The sequence below is a fragment of the Takifugu flavidus genome, chromosome 14 (genome assembly GCF_003711565.1).
Source record: "Takifugu flavidus isolate HTHZ2018 chromosome 14, ASM371156v2, whole genome shotgun sequence".
Taxonomy (NCBI): Eukaryota; Metazoa; Chordata; class Actinopteri; order Tetraodontiformes; family Tetraodontidae; genus Takifugu; species Takifugu flavidus.
The window spans coordinates 3,334,565-3,359,554 of record NC_079533.1 but is presented as its reverse complement, the minus strand read 5'-3'; the positions used below and the strand labels follow the sequence as shown (position 1 = coordinate 3,359,554).

Sequence of the window (24,990 nt, the reverse complement as noted above, 5' to 3'; positions counted from 1 at the left end):
CTCTCCTCTCCTCTCCTCTCCTCTCCTCCTCCTCTCCTCTCCTCTCCTCCTCTCCTCTCCTCCTCCTCTCCTCTCCTCTCCTCTCCTCTCCAAGCAGATCAGCAATGTTATTTCTTGTGTAGTTTTTCTGCTTCTACCCACCCTCCCCCTCTGTATCCATGTACAGGTATCGCCGCCTTCATAGCTGTATGCTGACCTCCAACCCCAGCTGACCCACTCAATTCTACCGGCAGTTTATTAAATTAATTATTGTATTTCTATGATCTCTACCTAGTCTCTCTTCTACCTGTCCTCCCGCTTCTCCTCTCTCTCTACTCAGCCGGCCATCAGCAGGAGGGTCCCCCTATATGAGCCTGGGCCTGCTCAAGGTTTCTTCCTGTTTCTTCCTGAGTTTTTCCTTGCCACTGTTGCTTGTTGGGGGTCAGGCCCTGGGATTCTGTCAAGCGCCTAGAAACAATTTTGATTGTAACAGATGCTATATAAATAAAGATTGATACTGGATGGAAAACCCCCAACTACAAGAGCTTAGATGGCATACTTACTCATTGGAAGGCCCCCCTCCCCTTCATCATGTTGTTGACCTTTCTTTGAACCCATCGTCCATCCTTTTTGGCAGAAGGTATATGTGGTACTATAACGCTCTTGCTGTCTATAAGTCCCCTTATGTTTACTCACTGTCTGTCCAACTTGACAGATTGGCTTCAATGAAAATGGTACAATTTGGAATGTATCTATATCTACCATTGGCTGAGACATTGAACAGCATAAAAAAGACAACATCAGGTTACTCGTGTAACCCGGGTTCTCTGATAAGGTAGTAAGGTATCTCAGCATATTCCCCTCCTTGCTGTACATGAGGAAGATGCATGTTTGAGAAGGGAAATTATGGTGCCACGAGTGCCTTATATAGGGAGAACTGCATGGTCTCGGGTCATGGCTGTTTATTGGTCCGTCTATGACAGGCAGGGTGTCATTGGAGCTTCAATATGTCAATCGCTGAGAGCGCTTTCATATCAGCTTTCCTTTACCCCACAAATGTTTTTTTAAACTGTATTATACATGTATTGGGTGTTAGCTCTTTCGGCTTTAAAACCAGAAAGATAAGTGCAACTTTATTACAACTATATGATCCAAGGGTGAAAGGGATGACACTGCCTGTCACTGTGTTCCCGTGGTCTGCATTCCATCACAGGACACACACCTCACACACTCACACCAACAATACAAAAATAAAAAAGAGTAAATGTGCATATGGCAAAATTATATTTTACAGCATGCAGATGGTTTTTTTTTCTCCATATCACAGTTAAAATCTGCTTCCATAAAACTCCCAGTGCAAACTACCAAAAAGGGTATTAATCGAATTCTGTTTTGACTACTTTACATTTTCAGGTCAACACTCATCCCTTTTGTGGTGATTGTTAGGGCCCACAAGAGAATAAATATATTGGTAATTTATAAATTTTGCAAAAATGTGTTTATGTACTTTTTGAGATTCACACATACTACTTTCCAAGCATCTAGACTCTAAATTTCCAACAGTTATTCTTGTAGAGCTAAAATTTGATTATTTTGCTTGTCATGTTCATTCTCTCCAAAGATTATAGCTCCATTTGCAGTCCTCTGCAGTCCAAAGGTTCCTCTCATTTGCGCTCACAGTGGAGTTAGAATAAGGTCAAGAAAAAGATACCCTCTCCAGAGTATTGATAAGACAGACACATTTCTGGAAATGTTATAAACTCAGGCGGTAACAGAACTGGGTCCCTTGACTGATGCTCCCATGTTCTCTCTCAGCTAGGGAATGCTGTGCTCAATAGCTATTTGGTTTAAGCCTGGTCTAATTCATTAAACTGGCTACCAAAAATGTTTAATTTCCCATGGTGCTACATTCACTGGGCTCATTCCTCTGTTCCTCAGACTAATGATTTTATGTTATTTTGTGGCTTTACACAAAAATGTGCAGGTTGCTAGGCAACCGGGTGCCGATCATTACCGGGCACCACAGAGCTAAGACTGTCCTTCGTTATGTACCTGAGAACCTGTTACATTAAAAGACGGTCGATTATTAGGAAGAAGGTTTTCCGTTGCAGTTTGGCAGCCACTTGTTTTGATACTTGAGATCATGATCAAAAAAATTCCTTCAACTGCAATGATACAAGGAAATATCAATAGAGAAGAGAGGGAGGTTACAGGTAAAGCTGCAAAAATAAAAGCTTACCTCCACATAAAACAACAGTATTGGCCATCAACCTTAAAAAGGCCCTCCCTGCAGTTACTGAAACTTTATTCTTTCATTCTTTCTGTTAATGAATTAAAACATAAAGCAGTAAAGGGACAACTAATGAGGGCTGGATACATGTCTGGAAAATAGTGATTAGTTGTACATTTACTAATTTTTTGGGGAAATTCCACAATTATTTTTTGTATTTAAATAAATAATAATACCTCCAACAAATACCTTTATAAAGAGATAAAGTAAACTAATTATATAATTTTGTAAATAGCGGAACAACAAGCCTTGCACTGCTCATGCTTGTCTTTATTAAAAATGTTCTAATATAATGATCTTTGACCAAATTTCTCTCATTAGAAAATATTTCTTATTTCTACCTGAACCTAAATAAGATAAGGAACTGAAGCTGTTACTCATCAAAAATTAAAAATAAACAGTTATTCCCCTAATGCTACTCCATGTACCCAAGGCTTTATGAAAATTAGTAGAAATCAGCTTGTCTCCAGACACCAATCAATGGTTTCTTCTTGCATGCAGACCTGTGTTCCTTCTGTCAAGTCCACGGGCAGAGGCCCCTGCTTACAGTGGAGTCTACACCTAAGCTATTCATAGCTGTTCATAGCTGACTAGCATTAAAGCAAACAGTGTAACAAAAGACCACATACGTGCCCCCTCCACTGGTAATTAGAAACCTGCCACAGATCCTCATGGCCATAATAAAGAAGATGCAAGAAAAACGCCGGGTGATGCCCCAGAACCACAGTCCTGTGGTTCCTCTGCAAGCATTTTTGAAAAATGTGTTTCTGCAGAATGCATCTCCACAGCTTACACAACAGTTTCCCTGCAACAATTAATTGTATTTGACAAACATAAACCAGCACGTGATTAGAGTAATCAACATGTGAGGAATAATGCACAGCCATTTGTAACAATAAACTGCTCTTTGTAGCTTCTTTCGCAGTAAAACTCTACTTAAGATACTTAAGACCAAGCGGACTGGGGAGTAAGCTTAAGCTGCTGACTAAAGTTATAATAAAACAATCTCTGTTCAAAAACAGAGAGGAAGCAGCTTTTCATCCTGTGGTTGTGTTATAACAGCATCATTGAACAGACTGTCAGGACAAACTTTTTCTTCAAGGTCCTTCAAACTTGTATGTGAATAACAAATAAAAGGAAAATGACAGCCTGTTTAGCAACACTTAATAAAGTCGGACATTCATATGTGCAAGCTCGGGGTCTTAAACTAGTGTGAGGACAATCCATCAGAGCCAGGATCAGACTAACCACTATGACAGATAGTGAAATTAGGCTCAATCACCCACAACGCAAATATCAAACATCACCTCGTCTTTGTACCAGAAGAGATGGCTACAATTATCATTATCATTATACTGTTAAATAAACATATCAGATAAAACTCCAGGCAGCCCAGATGATTCTTTGTTATTTCAACCCTTATAAACATTTTTTTTTACTGTAAAATATTAAAGCATAATAAACAGTCACATAAGCAGAGTATTATATGTAATTCTTCTTACTGGTATTCCTTAAGGACTCCTGAATCATTACACTTTAAAAGCAATCGTACTTTGATTTTTAACTCACTCATTAACGTGCAGTGACTTAAATGCAGCATGTCTCCTGCTGGTCATTCATTTCTGAAATCCGTTTGTGACTGAAAAGAAATTTAGCCAAGAAATAAAAATGGATTTATAGCCGCCAGCTCAAGAGAAAGGTTAGCCTTCTTCAACACTGTGACCACACTGAAGAAAGTCTTAAACATCCCTGTTAAAATGACAGACGCACTTTCATATCTTCTTTCAGGAGATCCTTTATGTGATAATAAATAATAATAAAAGAAAATAGGGAGATTGAAGGCTTCAAACTCCATCTGATAAAGTTGAAACTATTGTCATAAATCTCTTGGCTGCTCGTATCAAATTGGCTTCTGTTTCCTTGGAACAGAAGGTTGCGGACGTCAAAGCAGATGTGAACAGAAGTCAGTATACTTCTCCTGAGAATGTAACACAGAGCACCTCCATAATCACAACCCAACTACCGGTACATGCAATTAAAAGCTAAATATGCCATCTACTTGATTTTACCAGTAGGGAAAATATTATATTTATGATCTCAATCACTCAAACATCACACAGTCCAAAGTACTATCTGAAGAACAGAATCAAACCTATTTGAAAGGTGGTGGATGGATGTTCCCAAAAATCAAGTAGTAAAAAATCATTTCTTCTAAAGCAATCTGGCTGCTAAGCAATAAGCTATAAATTACACTTCACTCCTGATTATTGCTCCATGACATATTTTTTATCACCGGCTGCAGCAACAGACTGGGAGTAGATCCAAAAATACTGTAATGGAGAAAATGTGAGAGATGAAAAAGATGAAGCACAAGACAGACAAGTTGGCCACTCAAGAATAAGAGTCCACCAAGGCTATTTGATGATCATCAGAGCTTAAAATAGCACGGAGTGTCAGTTGTATAGAAGAAATTGTATCTTAAGCTTCCTTCTGACAAAGGATTACAAAAACCACAGCTTCACAAAAATGAAAGAAAGAACTCCTCTTCAACAGACTTGAAGACACTGACAAGCACGAATACATTCATTCAGGGTAGGATCACACGATTATAACAATCAGCCCATTTATTCTGAATATCTTTTGAACATATGAATTTATCTTATTGTGACAATAATCACATCATGTATTTTACATGTCAAAAAAGAGGGGAAAAAAGAGTGGAAAGAAAAATTCACACAGATTTTGCTGATCACACAGTTCTTTCTTTTTCTGATGAGGACGAGGTTTTTGACTCACTAAAATAATCAGTAGTGGTGGAAATCCACGGTGATTTAATGCAAAGTTTGGATTTATTTTCGTAAACATGAATCAAATATTCTCTGCATTGGACTTTGAACAAATTGCCAAAATAAGATTATTTAGTGGTTGAAAAAAAAAACTGTCTCCCTCCTCACTCCGTCTACACAAATAACAGAACCCAAAAAAGACGGCTAACCCCTACTTAACCATGGGAGACAGACGCCTCAATTAGGAGGTAGCAGAAGCAATTAGAATTAACAATATGATTCAAAAGCACTTAAATTATCATTAATTTAAATAATAAATTGACTTTTAAATTCGAGCAACAGGCTCCAACACAATGACATCTGAAATTCTACAGACTGTTGCAGTGAAACTGTCACTTGCTGGATTTTGACATCAGTATCCTAGGATGACAGCTTTGCAGACACCTTTGGCGTAACTCTGAGAACATGCTGACAGTCAAGCTTCCCTCAGGTCACTACTAAATACAGACAAGGACTTTCGCCTACAACGAGCGCCTGGGAGTCACACCGGTCTGACCTTCTTCCCCTGACAACCTGTCAACACAAATCCAGCCATCTAATAACTGAGATTCAGAGCAGCACTGTTCTGCACTGACCCCAGAGGTTCCCCTCTCCATATTAGTCAGATCCGACAGCTTATCCCAAACCTCAACAGGCTGCTAGTGTGGGCGTTGTGCTTGTGTCCTGAGTTACTTTTCCTACAAGAGCTGCAGCATCTGTGAAAGCACCTGAAGGTGATATGGTGTAGACGTCAACATTTCAGTCATGAGCAGAGGGAGCTACCTCATTCCATACTGACTCCTGGGAGCATCTTCAGCGCCCTCGAACTGGGACCCACGCCATTACAAAAGGATGCACATACTGTGTCCTTATGAATGTATTTATGAAGACAGCAGAGCAGAAGAGCATGACCTCAAGCTTACCGTCTCAGCACCAGGATGTGTAAATTGGCAGAACAAGATCAACAAATACATGTTACATTAATCAAATTACCAATTTCTCTATTTAAGTTTGTTTTGGCTATTTTATTTCAAGCGTATGTAATTAGTTACTTTGGAAATAGCATCAGTTGTTAATCCAACCCCTAAAAAGGGGGATCTGCCTCCTTGTCTGTCTGCCTGTCTGTTACTACTACTTTGTCCATATGGACTTGCTGTACAAAGCATTTCTTGTGATGTTATCTCAAGGTGAAAGCCCCCCCACAACTCTGGCAGGCCAGACAAATTTGGTATCTCTTCACTTTTTTAACTCCTGACCTCCAGATCACAACTAGTTGTGATCTGAGCAGGCTCCTGATCATCATCAGCAGCAGGCCATTTTCTCCCTCTACTGAGCTGCTACCATTAGCCTGAGCCTCTTCACTTATTCCAAGATGCATTAACTCCATCCAAAACTGATGCAAAAATTCCCCCAGCTACTCCAGGAAAACCAGCTTGGTGTGGACTGGTTTGAAACCTCTTCCACCCACTTTCCCATATGTTCGCTGTCTTCAATACATTGCCAAGTACAGACAAATGTGCTACAACAGAGAATATTAAACAAAGGCTCTTATCAGCCTCATCAAAGATTTGCACAGGAGTTTGTCTTTGCTTTAAAGCTGGGCAGTCTAGGACACAATAATAGCAGTGAGAGGAGCAATCACAGTTTATCACACAAAAAGGGTAAGAGCCAGAAGTGTAAGGACACTGCTTGGCAATTTTTAACCTTTGGAAAAGAGAAAGTGTGACATTCGTAGACAGAAAGAATATAATTTTAGTTTCTGCTCTCTACTAAATGAAATGTGTACTGAGAGGGGACACTTTTTATTTTTTAATCAGTACTATAGGTGAAGTTTCCAGCCATCATCCATTGAGCCATCATCCATCCATCTATCCATCACCCATCCACCCATTTACCCATCCTTCCATCATCCATGCATCCATCTATCAAACTGCTCACCCATCCATCCATCATCCATGCATTCATCCATCTGGACATCCATCCACCCACCTATCCATCCAACCAGCCATCATCCATCCATCCATCATCCATGCACTGATCCATCCATCTATCCATGCATCCCTCCGTCCATGCACCCATCGACCATCCATCCATCCATCCATACACCCATCCATCAACCATCCATCCATCCTCTTTAAACCAAACATGGGGGACAGTCTGGGGACAGTCATGTCTTACAGTAAAATGCTGATTCTGCTTCTGTTTCAAGTCCCAGTTGCAGACCAAAACAGTAATAAAAACTAAATATTGATGTCACCACTTTGTGCTGCTTTCCCTGCATGAATAGACTCATTGACACCAAGGAGTGTGTAACATAATGTATAAAAAACATATTTCAGCCATGATGTGCACCCTTTCCAGCTTTGAGCGGACAGGAAACTTGACATTTCTCCACTATCACTCCCACATTATCACTAATTGCATCACTAATACATTACGACAATATTCAGCTGTGACAGGGGGCAAATAATTTACAATTTTGTATCCAACAAGCTGATGCAGCAAACAGTCTGACACTGGAAAGGGAATATGAGGGTGCAGAGCACAACAAAGAGCTGCGTGCGCGTGTATGCACACAGCACACACAGCTCACACACGTGCACGCAATTCCTCGTCAGGACTGCAGAGGTTTGGCATCAGCCCAAGGCTACAGAGGCAGACATACAGAGAAAAAATACCAACTTCACATGTTCAAATTACATCAGAGACACTTCTCACAGTCCAGCAGCGTCTGCTGTCTCTTTTCTTTTGTCATTACTGTGTTCTAGTTTTTTGCACTTTACAGTATTATGTGCATATTATTATTATTATTGTTGTTGTTGTTTCCTTGGAGTCTATGCTGAGTTATTTGGTTTTTTCTTAACCAACAAACCCAGACAACAGACAGACAGATCAAATAGTGTTTTGCGGCTCTTGTGAAGGCTGTATACAGGATTTCTTTTAATCTGGTATGTCTGAAACAGAAGGCATTCAAGGAGGAAGGAGAAAAAACTAAATACATACTGTGTTGTATCGGGCTCTGAGGTACTGAGCCTGCACAGAACCACAAGGTAGCAATTTTCAATTGGTAGCAAAATTCAACAGAATGGCCATTTATTTTTTCTCCCTGCATTTCGAATGGTTATAATAAACATGAGATAAGAGTTAAAATATACATAATGTGGCATATTGTTTTTGCTCTCAAATACAAAGGGCGTATAAATGAATAATTAGTTGTGTAAAGTGTGATGCTAGGAGAATTATTTGATGGGACTGTTAGATTATTAAAATATGCTCCCCCTAAAATATTAATTGAAACTTATTATAGCAGAATAAACAGCCAACAGAATGCTAGAACAATAACAGGATCCTAAAGCAGGCTTCAGGGGAAAGCTTTAAAACTGTTCTTTATAAACGCAGCGCCGATTCAGTGAAACCAGCAGTTTGGTTTCATCTGCAAACCTGAAAATACAGATAGACAAGACAATCCATGACTAGGTCGCAAAACTAGATCATTTCCTTCTTTATTTTGCATTGCATCATAATGAGGAAATCACCTTCTCAGGCATGGGGAGAACATGCTGCTAAAGCTGGAATCAAACCCAGAACTCTTTCTCTGAGGTCTATCGATAAAAAGCAGCAACATTGGTGGAAACATTCATGATCATATCAAATCACTCTGGTCTTCAGCCTCTGTGAACCCATTATCATACTTTAATCATGCAGCTAAAGCTTGTTCTGCACTGTGTAGCCTGGTCAGGACCACTTTAGCCTATATGATTGTTAGAAACTGTTGAATTCATCAGATCTAATTCAACTCAGCACCTCTGCAGCACCGGTCTCAGACAGAAGACCCTCCTAATGTAAACAGGGTGCCTCATCTTGCAGCAGAGAGAGTTGTCTGCTGAGGAAAAACCCACTCACGGGGCAGTATGTGCCACCCAGCAGGCTTGTGTTTGCCTGTTTCACTTGACAAAACTAACAGACAGCTCTGTAGGTTTAGGTAAGAGGAGGAGGCCAGATTCACAGTAACAGTAGTAGCGAATACAGATTGTAAAACTGTAAAAGCTGCCAGCCGGCCTTGTGTCCCACACCGCAAAAAACATTAGCTTCTTAAATATATAAATATACACTTTTTGGTCTCTTCTTTATTCGTAGCATTTAACACAATTACATTGGCCAACAACACTAATGTAATACATCAACTGTAAAATTGTGGTAGACACTCCTACTTCACTATAAATTTCAAAAAGTTTCAAGTTCAAGGTATTGTTATTGATGACAAATGCTTAGGGGTTTAAATTACACTATTTGAATTGTACCATACACAGACCATAGATAAACATGCTGCCAATGCTGGTCAATGCAGCAGCATGGCATTATAATTCATTACTTCTACTGGTGAATACACAACAGGCAATAGCCCATGCAATTCAGCGCTGTTCATTACTTTTAGCAAACATTTCCATTTCCAGAAGAAAATAGACTATTAGCTTACCTCCAGGTAGTTCAGCACAAACGAAATTTGGGTGTAACCCGGAAGGTCTAACTCACACTGGAGCCAGGTCAGTAAAACCAATAGAAAACCCTCTCTCATCCATCAGCGTACGCCAATTCAAATCATTTTAGTACTGCAGCTGATGATGACATCATCCATAGATTACTGTTGGATGCATAGATCACTGTTGGATATCAAAGACAGATATTGTCAGTCTGTAAGGGTTTATATTGATCCTTAATCAGCTTTTCAGAATGAGCAGAGAAAAGTAAAGGCAACAAAACAGCATAAGTCTTGTCTAAAGGAACACCTCAACACCTGACTATGCATATAAGACTATGCATATAAATAGGCCATAGGCCTGTTATTACCTATCTATTGCAGTTTCAGGTCTAAATAGTGTAAAATAATTCTCCTTTACAAATGATGCAGCTTATTTTATATCTTCACCCCAAGTGTGCGATGGCCGGTACAGTTGCTTTTATTTCCCTGATCACAAGAGTAGGTGGCGATGAAAGCTGTGTCATGGGGCAGGTGGAGGAGGCTCTTAAGGGATCCTGCTCTGTTAAATGTATAAATGAGAATTTAAAGGGTAAAAAAAAGCTAACATATCAAAACTAATTTTGCAGCAGCAAGTTTTTCCAAGATGAGCAACATCCTGTCATGTTTTAATTTCGTCATCACACTACTATTCACTCTTTGCGAAAGAAACTGTGACGATCATTGCCTTGGTCAGTCCTAATGTAACCATTACTGAACCCTCATTATTGAAACCGGGGCAGTTTGTTGTTATCTTCATTGAGTGTCAAAGACAACATTTACCTGTCTGCTTCCTGTTGGGTTCCTGTGTGTCTGTTCATGACAGCAAGCTGTCCACCTTCATCACACAAGCTGAGATGCTGAGATGAGCCCACAGATTCAGTGACTGTCGGGAATCTCGGTGCTTTTCTTTTTGTTCACTTCTGCTTTCCATCCTTCTACTCTCCTCCTGTGTGATCACCTGTCCACCTGTCCATCTGCCTGTAGCTTCAACATCTCTGCTGACTTGTGAAAACAAACACTGCTCTTTTCCTTGAGAATGTCCCTCAGAGCCTCAGTATGCAGAACAAATTGCCATGTGCTATCGCAGAAAACACATATACACTCTTCTCTCTGCCTGCCTTCGTCACCTGCCAAACAGCCAGTGTGGCTTATGGTGCTGTAACTACTAGGCTACCAACACCTAAGACATGCCAAAGGGACTACCGGTAGAAATGAAAACCAGTACTGATTATTAACACAAGCATAACAGAAGCAAATGATGGGGAGAATGAAGTGCTCGTAACAATTCAGTCTTATGCAGCAGATAAATGCTAACAAGCAACACCAGGACCTCCATTAAACACAGGTCATAGCTATAAAACAATGTAATACATGTGTTAACTCAGTTGCATGCTAACATCTACACAGTACTGATTTGACAGGCATATTTTTAAAAGGACGGTCCTCATTATCAAGCAGAAATATTGGTTTGCCGTGATGGGTGCCATATTCTGTAAAACAATAGGTCATCTGTACCTTTCCTTATGATTGTGAAGCTATCAGATCATTATAGAGTGGAAACATCCAAATTAACTCTGCACACCCACAAATCCACCTTTTATTCAGGCCCTGACAGCTAATCAAAAATATGTGACAAACATAAAACAAAACACTGAACATTCGAAAGATGAAACCAGTCATTTTTATAGTTTTAACTTAAAAAGGAGGACGTTTATGTAATAGGAACTGGAGCATATTTAATGTTGCAAGATATGTAAAAACAAATGTCAACAGCAACTCTTCATCATGTCTGCATAAAAACACATATACACCTTCTACCTGCACCGCATTTAGGTAATTTCCTTTTTGTTTTGTTTTTTTCTTCTCTGGCAGCATAAAAACGCTCAGCAAAATCCAACATCACACTGAGGAAACACTATGTGACTCAAGCTATGGGGGCATGATTCCCAATCTGGTCAATTCAGCTGCCCTAAATCTGTGAGAGAGAAAATTGCTTTTGTATCTGACAAAACAGGCTTTATATTTACATCTGGATGCTTTGGAAATTCAGTCTACTGGAGAGACAAACAGAAAGTTCTTATTCTAAAGTAATAAAGCAAAACATCCATGTTAGGCTTAAATTCAATAAATCATTCATCCAATCATCCATCATCAACACATCTATCCATTGTGACCCAACTGCATAGAACCAATTTACGAGCAAGTTAAGGAAATCAAAAAAGTTTACTATAGTCACTGCAGCTATTCACAAAATTGTACAGCTAAAACACAAACAGGCATTTGTTTGTGAACCTAATTTGAAGTGTGACTCAAGCCTTCATTGAAGCTGACTTTATTGACCTAATAATGATATGCTTTAAATATTCTGCTGACTTGCATGATTTTAATGACCCACAACAGGACAAGACCTGCCGTCGCACTTGCACTTGCATGGCCGATCCCCGAACCCGATGGTGGACTATTAAAGTAAAAGATGCTGTCAAGCTAAAGATGTCCTGGTTGGTTTGCTGGACTGCCAAGGCACCCAATTGTTGTGCAGGCCGAGTGTGCAGCAGATTGGGCAGTTGAGTAGAAAAAAATTCAGGTCTGGGTTTAAAAAACAAGTTGAGTTGAAAGGCAAAGCTGTTAAATGTACCGGTCATCTATGTTTTGTCCTTACCTATGGTCATGAATACAGGCAGCTGAAATGAGTTTCCTCCGCAGGATGGAGCGTTCCCTTAGACCACACTAAAATGAGTGTGCCGATGCGATATTTTCTAAAGCGGGTTGACGCGACTGGCTCGGCATTTGGGCATTTTCACTTTTTGCCAGCAGTAGCGTGTCTCACCTCCCACTAAAAGGTGAGTAGCTGTTTTTTTCCTCCCTCTTAAACCAGACTGTGTTGACAACATCTGCATTACACTTATATGTGCGTCAGAACACTGGAAAGTATGCAATGGACAGCATGGGCGTCAGCGGTAACCGTTTTTGTTTCGTTCTTTATTTTGTCCCTTTTGCAAATTTTACAAGCTCGGCGCTGATTGAGGAATGTCCGAGTTTTAATTGAACAAACGGTGTTAGAATTTCTGGCTAATCTGGAAAAATTGTAATGGAGGGCATTTGACTGTCTTCCGGAGAATTTGTCTAAAGTCTTTTTTTTCTGAAAGTTGATTTATCTTTACATAATGTGCCTGCGGGAGTCTAAAATTCCTGACACCAGGGGAGGATGCGGAAATCACATGGTGCAGGTACTGAGCTAGAGACGATCAGGAGGTTTAGCCAGCGCCGAATGGCAATATAGCCTTTAAATAATAAAGTTCATACTAAGGCCACTCGGTGTGTCCCCGGCTAGTGATAGTGCCACAAATAACTGTGTGAATAACTGTGCCGCTGAATCTTTCTCTGCAGAAGATGAGCAAATCGTGGATCTCATGATCTCGTCAGTGCAGACATGATCCATAAAAAAGCTGTGATGTAAACAATACCGGATATATATCATATATCAAAATATCAGTGGAATTTCCTGAGCATGACAGCGTTAGACAGCCATTCTCAACTTTAAAGTTTAGTTATGCCAGACACACCAATGGAAGTACACAGCTTTAAGCATTAGCTTTTTAATGTCCATAAGGACTTATTGATGGAACTGAAACACACAGAAACCGTTCAACAAAGTCAAAGGAAAATGGATTATGTTTTTACATAAGCAGGCGCTTGAAAGGAGATCTTTATTGGTGAGTCCAAGCAATTTCTTTTGAATGTGTTTTTGTCTTTTTCTTTCACTTTTACTTGGACTTCACTCACAGCTGCATCAGCACATTCAATTGCTTTGCTGTTGAATGAATACTTTGTTTCTTTGTCTCAGTGTCTTTAATGGCAACAACGCTCAGTTTGTTGAACAAATTTGCCCACACACCGCACTTTTGGTGGATCTATTAAAACTTTTGTAAGATCTTAAAATCACCTTTTATTTTGAAGGTTTGAGAGTAGAGGTGATCTTAGTTTCCTAATCTTAAAAGTGAATGTGAACTTAATGACTTTAAACGCTCCATAAATTAAGTGTTGCTTGATTAGTCCTATTGATGGTATTATGAGGTGTATTCAATTAGGTAGAATGTCACTGAAGGCCTAGATGTAAAAAGCACAGCCCACCACTAATTAAAACAGCACAGACTGTTCAGAGGAGCATGACAGATTAATGTCCCTAACAAAGCCAGTTCAAAGACAGAAATTAAACACACAACAGAAAGGTAATATATTCAGTATTCTTTAACAAGCGTCAGAATTAGGCCACAAAACAAACACAAGCAAATAGAAATAAAAATGCAGTGGAGTGATCTGAATTTCTGATGCACTATTGACTGAGAGCACACAGGCGACTGCAGGAAGCTACATCAAGACCCCTTCATCCATCAGGCCTGTCACAGCTCCCCAGCACTGACACACTTTGAAACGTGGAGCCACCTGTGATTTAGGACCATTTCCTGCAGGAGGATTAATATCAATTAATGCTATTGCACAAATATATTTAGTCAATGGAAATAAATTTGACAAACATTTAGTTTACGGATTACATGTTTTAACACAAAAGCCTTATTGCCATAACCTTACAGCAAAGGTTATATCTAGCTGCCTTTCCTGGATGTTTGTGGTAATTAAAGTTAATTTACTGCTCAACATGCTGTACAGTCTGAACCCACTAAGTAATTAAGTTATTAGAATACATAAAACCTGATTTTGACAGATAAATCAATAAACAACCGGCACATCAATGATTGTAAGAAAAACAAGAAGTAAAGGAGCAGCTTGTGGTCTGCAAAACATCAATAAATCTGTCATGGCTGAAGGCCGCGCTCAGCCCCAGTTTAAAGGAGCAGGATGGAAGAACGGCCATGATATTTCAACAGACATTTTGGAATCGTGTCACTTATTATTGTGTGACTCCAAATACTGCTTCACACTGAGCCGCTAAGTGAGAGAGTATTGCCTTGTCAACTACACAGTTGTGGTTGTAAAGTTGTAACAGCGGTCAACAAAAAATATGCCCGCCCTACTCACTCCCTCTTCACCACCGTCCCAGTGAACAGGGGAATATATGAACTAGCTCATCGCAAATCACACAAGACAGCAAAAAGTTCCCTGCGTAACACCCACCCACAACACAAGATGCTCACACTCACAGCCATGGCATGACTCCTACACTTCTACACTACCACTGATAGGAGTTCAGCCATAATATCCTCATTTCGAAAGCAAACTGTCAGTCCATAAATAAGGCTAATATTTACACTATTTTCATCTGTTGCTCCACCTTATCTCGACTCAGAAGAAGAAGCTACGGACGTTTCGAATCAAAAATGCCTGACAACTTAATTTTACTTTATGTAACAACGGACATTTCATATACACTCCACAGTTGAATAACATTATGCTGCATGTTTGTTCCTAGTACATGAGTATGTTTGCAGGTGAGTCTTTGAATTGACTAGGTAATAAAAATTAAAACCAAGAAAATAAGAATGGCAATGCATGATTGCTAAAATTAGCAATGCATTGTAAGAGCCTGTTTCTCTGGCATAATGCTGAGACTGTGGAAAGTTCCAACATTAGCATGGTCATTATTGCAATAAGTGAGGCAGTACAATGGTCAAATCTAGATGTTCTTGCTGGATTCTTGCAACCTCTACTCTAGAGGGGAGGCGCAGGGATACCACACTCCACAGAATTGTGATTGTGATTGCATCTTTAGCCGCAGACTTGCATACTGCTCCTTTTGTGAGACAATAGAGCCAGCATTAGCATACATGGTCTCCTCCTCTCTAAATCAACATGACCACAAAGGAGAGTGAACATCTTTTCTGCACAAACTGTAAAGCATATTTTGCATACAACATTAAAAAAAAGATATACAATTATCCGTTTGTTGTGTTGTTTGAAATGCCGGCCTGCTACCTGGCTCCAGTTATTTATTATGTGATGTAATATGTCCACTGGTATTAACCCACCACATAGATTCATTTTACCACCTAGTCCGTCTTTCCCTGTTGGGTGTAAACTTGGACGAGTAGGGAAGACAATACACCAAAGTGTAATTCTGAGCATAGCTCATTTAAGCTATAAACTTACTGGTAGAAGCCCTATCAAAATACTGACCATCTATTTTTTCTCTTTACTTTTATTCAGACTAATCAAATAGGGGTACAGGAGAGTCCTATAACATGAAAGTACAATATAATAATTTAGTGAGAAAAATCAACCTTAGATATGACACACTATTCACACATGGCAAATGGCCATTTAAAGCCTGAGATTAATGTAAAGTGCATCTTTTTGGAATGTGGGAGTAAATTAGAGTACTTAGAGAGATCCCTAACAGGCACAAGGAGAGCTAAAGAAGATCCACACTGAGGACCGACACCTTGTTTTGTTTTCTCCAGGTGTGTTTCTTTTTCCTCCTACTCACCTTGATACCTTAGTTTAGATCACCTGTTCATTTGAAACCTCTTTCATATTCATTACATCGACATTTACGTGTTCGTTTGACTCCACTCTGAGTCCACAGTCTTACTAATTGGATTAGATTGATTGTTTTGGTTACTCACTAACTAGTTCCTGTGTATGAAAGTCAAAATAATATGCACAGCTGACATCTTGCAGGGTTGACAATCACCATGCTCACTGTGCAGGGAGCCACTGAGATAGTAAAAAAATAATCAATCCAATAAATATAGTAGTTTAAATAAACTCTTAATCAAAAAATACATACATAGACCAGTATCAACTAAACTGAGGCAGGAACTAAACTGATCTTCTCATCCTACTGAGGAACATGTCTGAACAGCTCTTCTGCAAAGCTCTGCTCAGGATAATCATCAACTGTCTTCCAATCCTGTTGCCAAGTGCTACTAAGTAAGACTGACTAACCTATAAAAGTAAGCTTTACAGCTCTAGGTTAGGTTCCACATCCATGGCAACTAATAATATACTTTACACACATGACTGTTTTAATATGTATTATTACTTACTTAGCAACAGAACCTGAACACATCGAGTGAGCAGCATGATTCCGTTTTTTGTTTCTTTAGTTAGTAGTTTGTGTTGCTCTGGGTAACAGTTTCAGCGCAACATAACAGATAAAGCTGCGCCTGATTGTATAGTCACTCGAGCAAGATATTTTAGTTTCGGTCATAACATCTGAAGGGAGTAAATAAGATGGTATTGCTGCACAGATCATCCACCGCAAGTGGAATCGACTTATAAATACACTATTGTATTCATATATTCGCGATATTTTTTTAGTCTCTGTAAAACTATTTTCAAAACTGAACAAGTCTTTCAAACTGAATCTAATATTGTTACTCTAATTTTTCCCTTTTTTTAAATATTGTTAAATCATTTTTATAGTGCAAGGATCTAAATTTGACTGAATTTTGAATGATTAAATTAACTAGTTCTCTAATCAATCAACTGGAATAATCTCTGATCTAGCAGCATGTTAAAATGATTTGGATAGAAATAAAGGTGGGATATTATGGAAGCTGCAGGCACCAAGAACCTGCTGAACCTGCCAATATAATAATAGGACTGAGAAGTCATTGGTGCAAAGTTCTGCATGTCCACATTGAATTGGTTCCATGACCACAACAGCACATCGCTTTCACTGTAGATGAAAACACATCTTCGGTATTATTTGTTGTCAAGTGTGTCAGGCTTGCAGCAGACAACAATTCCTTCTCTGTGCCAAATATGAGGCTAGGAAGCACATGTTCTAGGTTTGGATGTTTGATCACAAACCTGGCCTTTTTTTTAACTTATATATAATGTTTTTAAACATGAAATTGAATGCATTACCACACCTTCCATTTAAAGTAATGCCGCAATACTGATAGATAAAGAAGAAGTGGGTTTAAAGGAAACATGAGGTGAAACAACAGATGAGAATGATCCTTTGAACTGATGCGCCAGCGGATTTTTTTAATGTGGGAAAGGCTGACAGTTAACGTGAAAATTTTGTCTGTTGTTACAGGGGAAAAAACATCCAATTACTGTCTGAAAATCCTATCTCAAAGAGGACCCAAGCTTCTTTTATAGAGCAATGTAGATTAGCACAAATGTATAATGTACAGGTAGTAAAAATAGCAGCAATTCTAATAGTGCAAGTAACAGTACCAGTAGTAGAAGCAACAGCAATAAAGCTTTAAGTTCAATGAGTATCAAAATAGTAATATAAATAAATAAAATCCTATTAATTTATAATTAAAAATTCATGTTGAGACATTTTGTTTTGAAATTATGGTTAAATGTGCCTTTAGTACAGCAATATAGTGTGTTATAAGGTCAAATTGTGGGATCCTGGGGAAAAAGTGGGACCAGACCAGGAAGGTTAAGTATAGTAGACAGAACCAGACACACAAGTTGATTGCATTTTGTTGTCACTCATCCAACAGAACCTCACAATTTCTCATGACAAGTGCCTGCAGCTCTTTCTTCATCATGTCATTTCCTAAATCAAAGGTTTATTAACTACCTACCTACTATCTGATAGTGTAACACCAAGAAAATAAAGGCAAAGATCAATCTGCATGATGCAATACAGCCAGCACAGACTGGAGCACTAACTGGAGTGTAGTAAAGGGGTGTAGTGACTGGGATACAAAGTGGATTAAAGACTGGAGTACTGTTTTTTTTATTATCAGTTTGACAAGCGCAGATGTTGTTTGAGGTGAAAAGGTTTCAAAGATAATAAAGCATAAACAGCACACAGGAAGAAAATGCACAGCAGCAACATCTGGACCATGAAATGTACTGCGTAGGAGGCATCATTTACGTTAAGCGTTAAGGCTCCTCGGGGTCACGAGAGGTGAGAGGCAATCGGTGTTTTTGATTGTACTTGAGATTTTATACCACAACAGGTGCTTTAGATTGTGTGATTAACAGCATAAGAGGGCTGATGAGAGGGAAGTAAACAGATTTCAACTGTGCTCTAATGTGTTGAATTCAATGCTTATTGGAAGCTACAATTGATTAATGTAATGGAATTAAATGCTCTTTGAAGCCAAGAAGACTGGAATCATCTTTTATTTGTTTGTTTGTTTTAAGTTTTCTCAAGGGCACATTGAAACTGTGGCTTTGTATAGAAACCTGTCATCACTCAGCCTGCCACATTGTTGATCCAGCATTGGACATTTTCGAAGCGACGGAAGACAATGTCTCGTCTTCAGCCATGTCGCCCAGCTCCAAAAGGTATCTGGTTTCTCAGAACTCAGAGAGCGACCCGACCTGGCAGAGCAACCCGGCTCCATGGTTTCAGTGCTTTTCCACCTGTAGAAATCACTGCCGATGACTCCAGGTATTATTTGGTGGTTGCAGCTCTGGATCAGCAGTCCACCTGCTGTGCCATGCACCTGCTACGGGCCTCACCGCGGAATGGGATGTACACTGCACTCAAGCAGCTCTTGCTCTTGGAGGTGAGGGAAAATGCCAAAGTCAGCGGTCAGTAGCAGCCATGGGCGCTGGTGAACAGGAGGAGCTGCTTTTCGTCAAGGGCTCCCTGTCTGTTAAACAGTTCCTAGTGGACTCTGGCTCTCTGAAGAGCCTGCTGACTCGGACCTGTAATCCAGCGGCAGCGGCCCACAGCTGAATGCTGCTAATGGGTCTTCTATAGGGACATTTGCTTTGGACTTTGTGATAGCCTCCATTGCAGTTTTCATTATTTCATTATTATGCAGATTGTCTGGGGGCTAATGGTTTACTGGTAGATGTTGCTAATCGTTGATTGATGCTGTTGTCTTTTGCTACTTTTCCATGTCAGACAGGAGGATCTGGGATCTTAATGCATGCTAACTTCTCAGCTTCAGGTAATGGGTAATGGTTTTCAGTGTTTGCTGGCTGATTTTCCATCTGCTACGACTGCTAAGCAGTGTAGAACATTTCACAGGCAGCTAATAGGAGCCTGAATACATCAATTAATGAGTTGTCCAGATGGAGGTCATTGAAAAGCATCCTGTCTGTGTCCGAATGCTGATACTGAGATTTATTAGGAAATAACAGAGAAGCAGATTGTAAATGAAATGTGTTAAAACCAGAGGCCTGCTGACACATATCAAATAAAATGGATATAACAAAGAAAAGAGAGGGAAGTTATCACTTGCAGTTTTCTAGATTACCGGTAGTGACATCTTACTGCCCAAAATCGATAATGATTTATCTCTGAACCATCCACAAATTGTAGTACACTGCACCTTGCACCAACATTGTCCAGAAATATCTAACTATGCTGAATGTGTTCTGTATATAAAAGTCTCTCTAAAAAATTAGAATATCATGGTGAAAAAAAGACATTAAATCCCCGAAGACTAATACCGCAAAAATGACTCAAAGCCAAATTTTGAACATCATGCTCAAAGGCCGTGGTGAATTTCAGATACATAACAGAAGATGTTGAGTGTGTAAATGATTAAAAAAAACAAGCCGGCTGACAGGAGCATTTGGAATTACTGTTGCATCTCAGACATTTGTGCTGTTCACGATTTCAGATGACAAACCGAAGCAGTTACACTATTACAGTTGTACAGGATCGAGGAATCCAAAGATGCATATTTAGCTTTCAAAAAAAGGTCTTATTGTGACAGAAAGTGACAGGGAGACGCAGGATTAGTACGAACATGCCAGTTGTGAATTTAACTTAAAATGGAGTCAGCTCATCTCAAACATAAACAGCTCAAATTACTTTTAATTAATTAGTTTCTCTGCGTTGACTCAGTGAATCTCAGACATCATGTCAAGTAACACATTTCTACTGTTCTCTATACAATCTTACTTTCTTAAAAAAAGTGGAACACACACACAATTGAACTTTTGGACTTTAAGATATTAAGACATTTTAGATGCCCATTTTTTTAATTTTAGGAACATAACTATATGGCCCCTTCTTAATGTAAAGGACTTTGCTATTTATTACCGTATTACATTAAATTTAAACATCTTAAAATACTACTTGCCCCTTTTCCTCTTAATTATAAAATAAAGATGAATTAATTCTGCTGATATCCCATGATGTTTAACTACTGGTGCATAGGTTCACTTCAGCCATCAGAACTTGAGTTATCGGGAGGTGCTCCTTCATGGGTTTTGGTTTGATTCCAGATTTTGTGGAATTGAGCTTGTATGATGCCTGTGTGCCTGCCTGGGTTTCAGGAATCCAATTTTCTCCAATAGACTACAAAAAAACCACATCAGACTGAAGTAAGACTCCATGCTGCCCCTATGTGGGAGTGTGTGAGCAAATGGGGCATGTCCCCTGAGACTGGTGTGTATCTGTGCTTCTTAGTTGACTGATGGAATGGGTTCCAACAATGCCACATTCCTGACTGGGAATAAGGGGTGGTTATAAAAGAGATGAATGGATGGATTTTGAGGTGGCAACTGAGGGACAGTCAGAGGTGAAAATGAAATATTTAAATATTAAAACCTGTACAAGAAGCCAGAAGAGTCAAAGAACTAGCTGAAGCAGAGCTCTCAGACTGAGGGTGGATCGTTATCACCGGATGACTAATCCACGAAAAGATCTGGTTGCAATCAATCAATCAATCAATCAATATTTATTTATATAGCATCTTTTGAAATCAAAATTGTTTCAAGGCACTTTCCAGAATCCCAGGGCCTAACCCCAGACATGCAACAGTGGCAAGAAAAACTCCCCTTTAACAGGAAGAAACCTTGAGCAGGACCAGGCTCAGGAGGACCCTCCTGCTGATGGCCGGCTGGGTAGAGAGAGAGGAGAAGGGGAGGACAGGTAGAGGATAGAATAGGTAGGAGAGGAGAGGAGAGGCATAGAGCGTAGAAATACATACAAATGTTGCAGTCCAAATCTCATCGTGTATGAAAGTTAATAAGAAACAGCATGGATCAATAATCTTTCTTATGTGTTTTTGTTATTCTAATTTAAAAGATAAGTGTAAAATAAAGGCGATGGGTTTGCCTGAGATGAAACATCTGAAAAAAACAGCAGCCTATCTAAGGAGTGATAACAGAATCATAAACGCTGACTAATTAGAGGTTTTGTAAAACTCCCTCCGAAAAAATTATAGCAAGATGACAGAAACAATTTTTCACTTTCAAAAGGAGCACACAAAACTCAGCAACATATGAAACAGAGCACCTTATTGACACATGTTTCCTTGTCTGTAATTTACCACTGTGAAACAGTGCAGCTGTCATGTGAGCATAAACTGTTTGCATGTGTAATTCATCATCTAAAAGTGTAATATTGCAAAGCAGCTGGTGTGTGATTTGCATTTCAATGAAAATAGATAGTCAGTGCAAAACGACTCTGCCTCTGAAGAAAGTGTTGTAACGGACGAAATTGTGTTTTGAAAAGCAAGTGAGTGACAGCACCTCAGCCTTTAGACACAGAGCTCTTTAATTAAGTCTCAACCTTCTTCGGAAAACTCCTGCGACAACAAGGCCGGAGCGCAACAGCAGAAACAGTCTCTGCCCATCTGTTGAACTCTCACTCACACCACAGGCGAAACTCTGGATGAGGTTAAAATATTTTGCTTCGAAAGATTGACTGAGGCACGTGTCATGGGGTCAAGGGTCACCACTTACCTCCAGGGCTTCCAAAGACACGAACCCCTTGATGGAGAAGCCATCGACGATGTCCTCTTCAGCAGATGTACACTCTTTTATCTTTCTGCGTGGGGGTCTGGGGCGTGATGAGGAAGGCTTCCTGTAGCCCTCACTCTCTGAGTCAGAGGAGAAGCGATACATAGAGGCCTTTACATGTTTGTTTCTTATCCCATTTGATCTCCGCTCACGATCCCTCACTGACCTCGACTTCCTCTTCTTGCGGAGACCACTGGATTGAGGCCCATCTATGTCCTTCATCAGAAAGCTCCGGATAAAGCCTCTTCTTACAGAGAATAAACCTTTTCAAGTGTCAAACAAAGGCAATATTCAACCTTCATTCATGCGAAAAGCCCAGAGGCTGAATCTCCTCAATAGCCAAGTGGAGTATTAATGCGGTAGATCCAAAATAAGCAGGTAAGATCCCATATAATATCCAGAAGATCAAGCCTGTTACACCAACCCAAGCTGTGTTGAGTTGGCAAATCAGGAAGTGTTCCAAACACAAATCCCCAGAGGAAGCCCATCCACTCTTGCAGCCGATGTGTGAAACAAGGGCTTTAACATTTTATCATCCAGCTGTGTTTTCGGTCACTGGTCACTCATGCTGTGGTGATCTGAGCACATCCTCCTTCAGCCGAAATCTTCCCGACCAAGCTCTGCAAGAGGTCCTCCTGCAACATAATGTCAAAACAGAGACACGGTCAACAAGTATAACTGTGTAGCAGTAAATATGGTAAAATGTCTGCTCAGTGTTGCACAACAAGAGTGTTTTAAAAGGATAATTAGGTTTTTAAAGTCCATATTTGATGAGGTACTTTTGTAATTGTGCTTAATGTAGTGGAATTATTTCTCTAATTCTTATCAGGAGTCTTTTCAACATGAGTACCAATGCAAATAAACTGGTCAAAGGCAATTAGTTCACCTTTTCACCTTTCCATTTTTTTAAGCAGTATGACTAATCTAGAACAAGAGGGGAAGGAGGCATTACATTTGTTTTTTCTTCTTAAAAAAATAATTTAAATCATCTGTGTTCCATCAAATCCAGAGCAAAAATTGGTCTCAAAGGAAAGAATAGCAAATAAATGTGTCTTTGACTACTGATAAGCTTCACTTATACCAAATGCCTGCTTCTGCACATCAAATTGCATAATATTTGTCTTTCATAAAAGAGAAAACCATCTTTGAGAAAATAAAAAGAAAACAAGGAGCTGGACTGTGTCAGAACTCAGAAATAAAGCACATCTACCCTGCTTCAATGTGAAGGAAGTGGGATATTTTTATGATATTGTTATGCAAATGTAGTTTCTTCCCATTTTTTTCTGGCCTAAGATGTATTAAAATTCACTGGTATCAGAGCAAAAACGTCTATATCTTCTTTCTGTTTCAATTCACGTTCATTCCATCACACAAATGGCAGCAAACCAGATTAACAAAGGGCGGGATCTAACAAAGCCTGGACCCAGGTCCCTGTGCTGGATATTTCAGGTCCACCTTTTCTGCATCACAAACCATAACCAACAGTTGACCAACATCTTCAACTTTGGTAACATTGCTCATCTGTATTATGCAGCAAGCACGTAGTATCCAAGGCTCTGCTGCATCCAGCAAACTCACACTTCACAGGAATGTGAGCATTTCCAACAAAAAGCCTTCAATTAAGCTAGCATTCCATTTACATGGTAATTTTAGAAATGGTCTTGTATGCAGATGATGTGCCTTCAAACCAAAAAGGTCAACCTTTACTACAACTGACCATGTTCTCTCCCTGATGCCCTGTGCCACCACTAATTCACACCACCTCCCCTAAATGTCAGTTATTTATGGCAAATGTATTTCAGCACTCCCACAGGCTTTTCTAGCACCCTAAAAGATTTTTCCCCCCTTGTCTTTGCACTGTCTCTTCTTTCTGCCTGTGCTGTCAGTGGAGATCACTGGTTCTGTGATCCAGTCAAACCCACAGCAGCAGCAGCAGCAGACTGGCACCCCGATTCCCCAGGCTTTATTTTATTTTCCCCTAGAAGACACATAACAAAAGCAAAGTAATTGCCCCCATCACACACACAAACACACACGCACGCACGCACGCACGCACACTCACTCACACTCTCTCTCTCTTTGCTTCGAGACACGTCATGCAAAAGGAAGAATTGCAAACCCTTGCGCGAGTGTGAAGGGACCGTTGCAGAAGAAGTTGCAGTTCCTCGGTCACTATTAAAATGTTAACGCATAACAATGTCCAGAGGTAAAGAGATCCTGCAAGGGAAAGGCAAAAGGTATCTTCTCCTCCTCCTCCTCCTCCTCTCCCCAAATCCAAGCTTCAGGATCCCGGAGAACCGGGGCGCAGTGATACGGTGATGCCGCAGTGCCGCTTTACTGGCTGCACGCCTCCTCCTCATTGCAAATAGTGCACTCGGTGCACGTTGAGCGCGCGCACAGGTTCAGAAAAGAGTTGATATGATTGAAAATCCCTATTAGGTTAGGTCAAGGATCGTTATGTATTTATAACATTTAACACGTTATAAAGCAAACTATGAATGCCAACAGTGAGGAATAACTTTCTTTTTTAAATAACTGACAAGGATATTTTTTAGCCTGATCTGATGTTCACAAAAACTCATCTGTGAGCATTTTTATTGGCTATTTTATCAGCATAATTCATTTGTAAAAACCTGATTTCCTCTTAAATGCTCCTAATGTTTCGCACATGTTCCCACTTCATCATTAATGTTTGTTCATTTAAACATATTCTCAACAAATTTGAGTTGTTG

General features: G+C 39.8%; 1 protein-coding gene across 9 annotated transcripts in view; it reads right to left on the bottom strand.

Annotated features, from left to right (window-relative positions):
- The window catches only part of auts2a (activator of transcription and developmental regulator AUTS2 a), a 222,542-nt gene extending 197,986 nt beyond the window's left edge, over nt 1-24,556 (bottom strand). For 5 of the 9 annotated variants that reach the window (XM_057053821.1, XM_057053823.1, XM_057053826.1 and 2 more), the window contains exons 1-2: nt 24,378-24,555; nt 22,202-22,893 (exon numbers count right to left, since the gene is read on the bottom strand). In XM_057053821.1, the coding sequence (XP_056909801.1) occupies nt 22,202-22,480 (279 nt within the window). In that variant the 5' untranslated portion in view covers nt 22,481-22,893; nt 24,378-24,555. Of the gene's footprint in view, nt 1-22,201; nt 22,894-24,377 lie in introns of all 9 variants that reach the window. The other 4 variants (XM_057053825.1, XM_057053833.1, XM_057053832.1 and 1 more) reach the window with 2 other exon arrangements.
- Between the last annotated feature and the right edge of the window lie 434 nt (nt 24,557-24,990).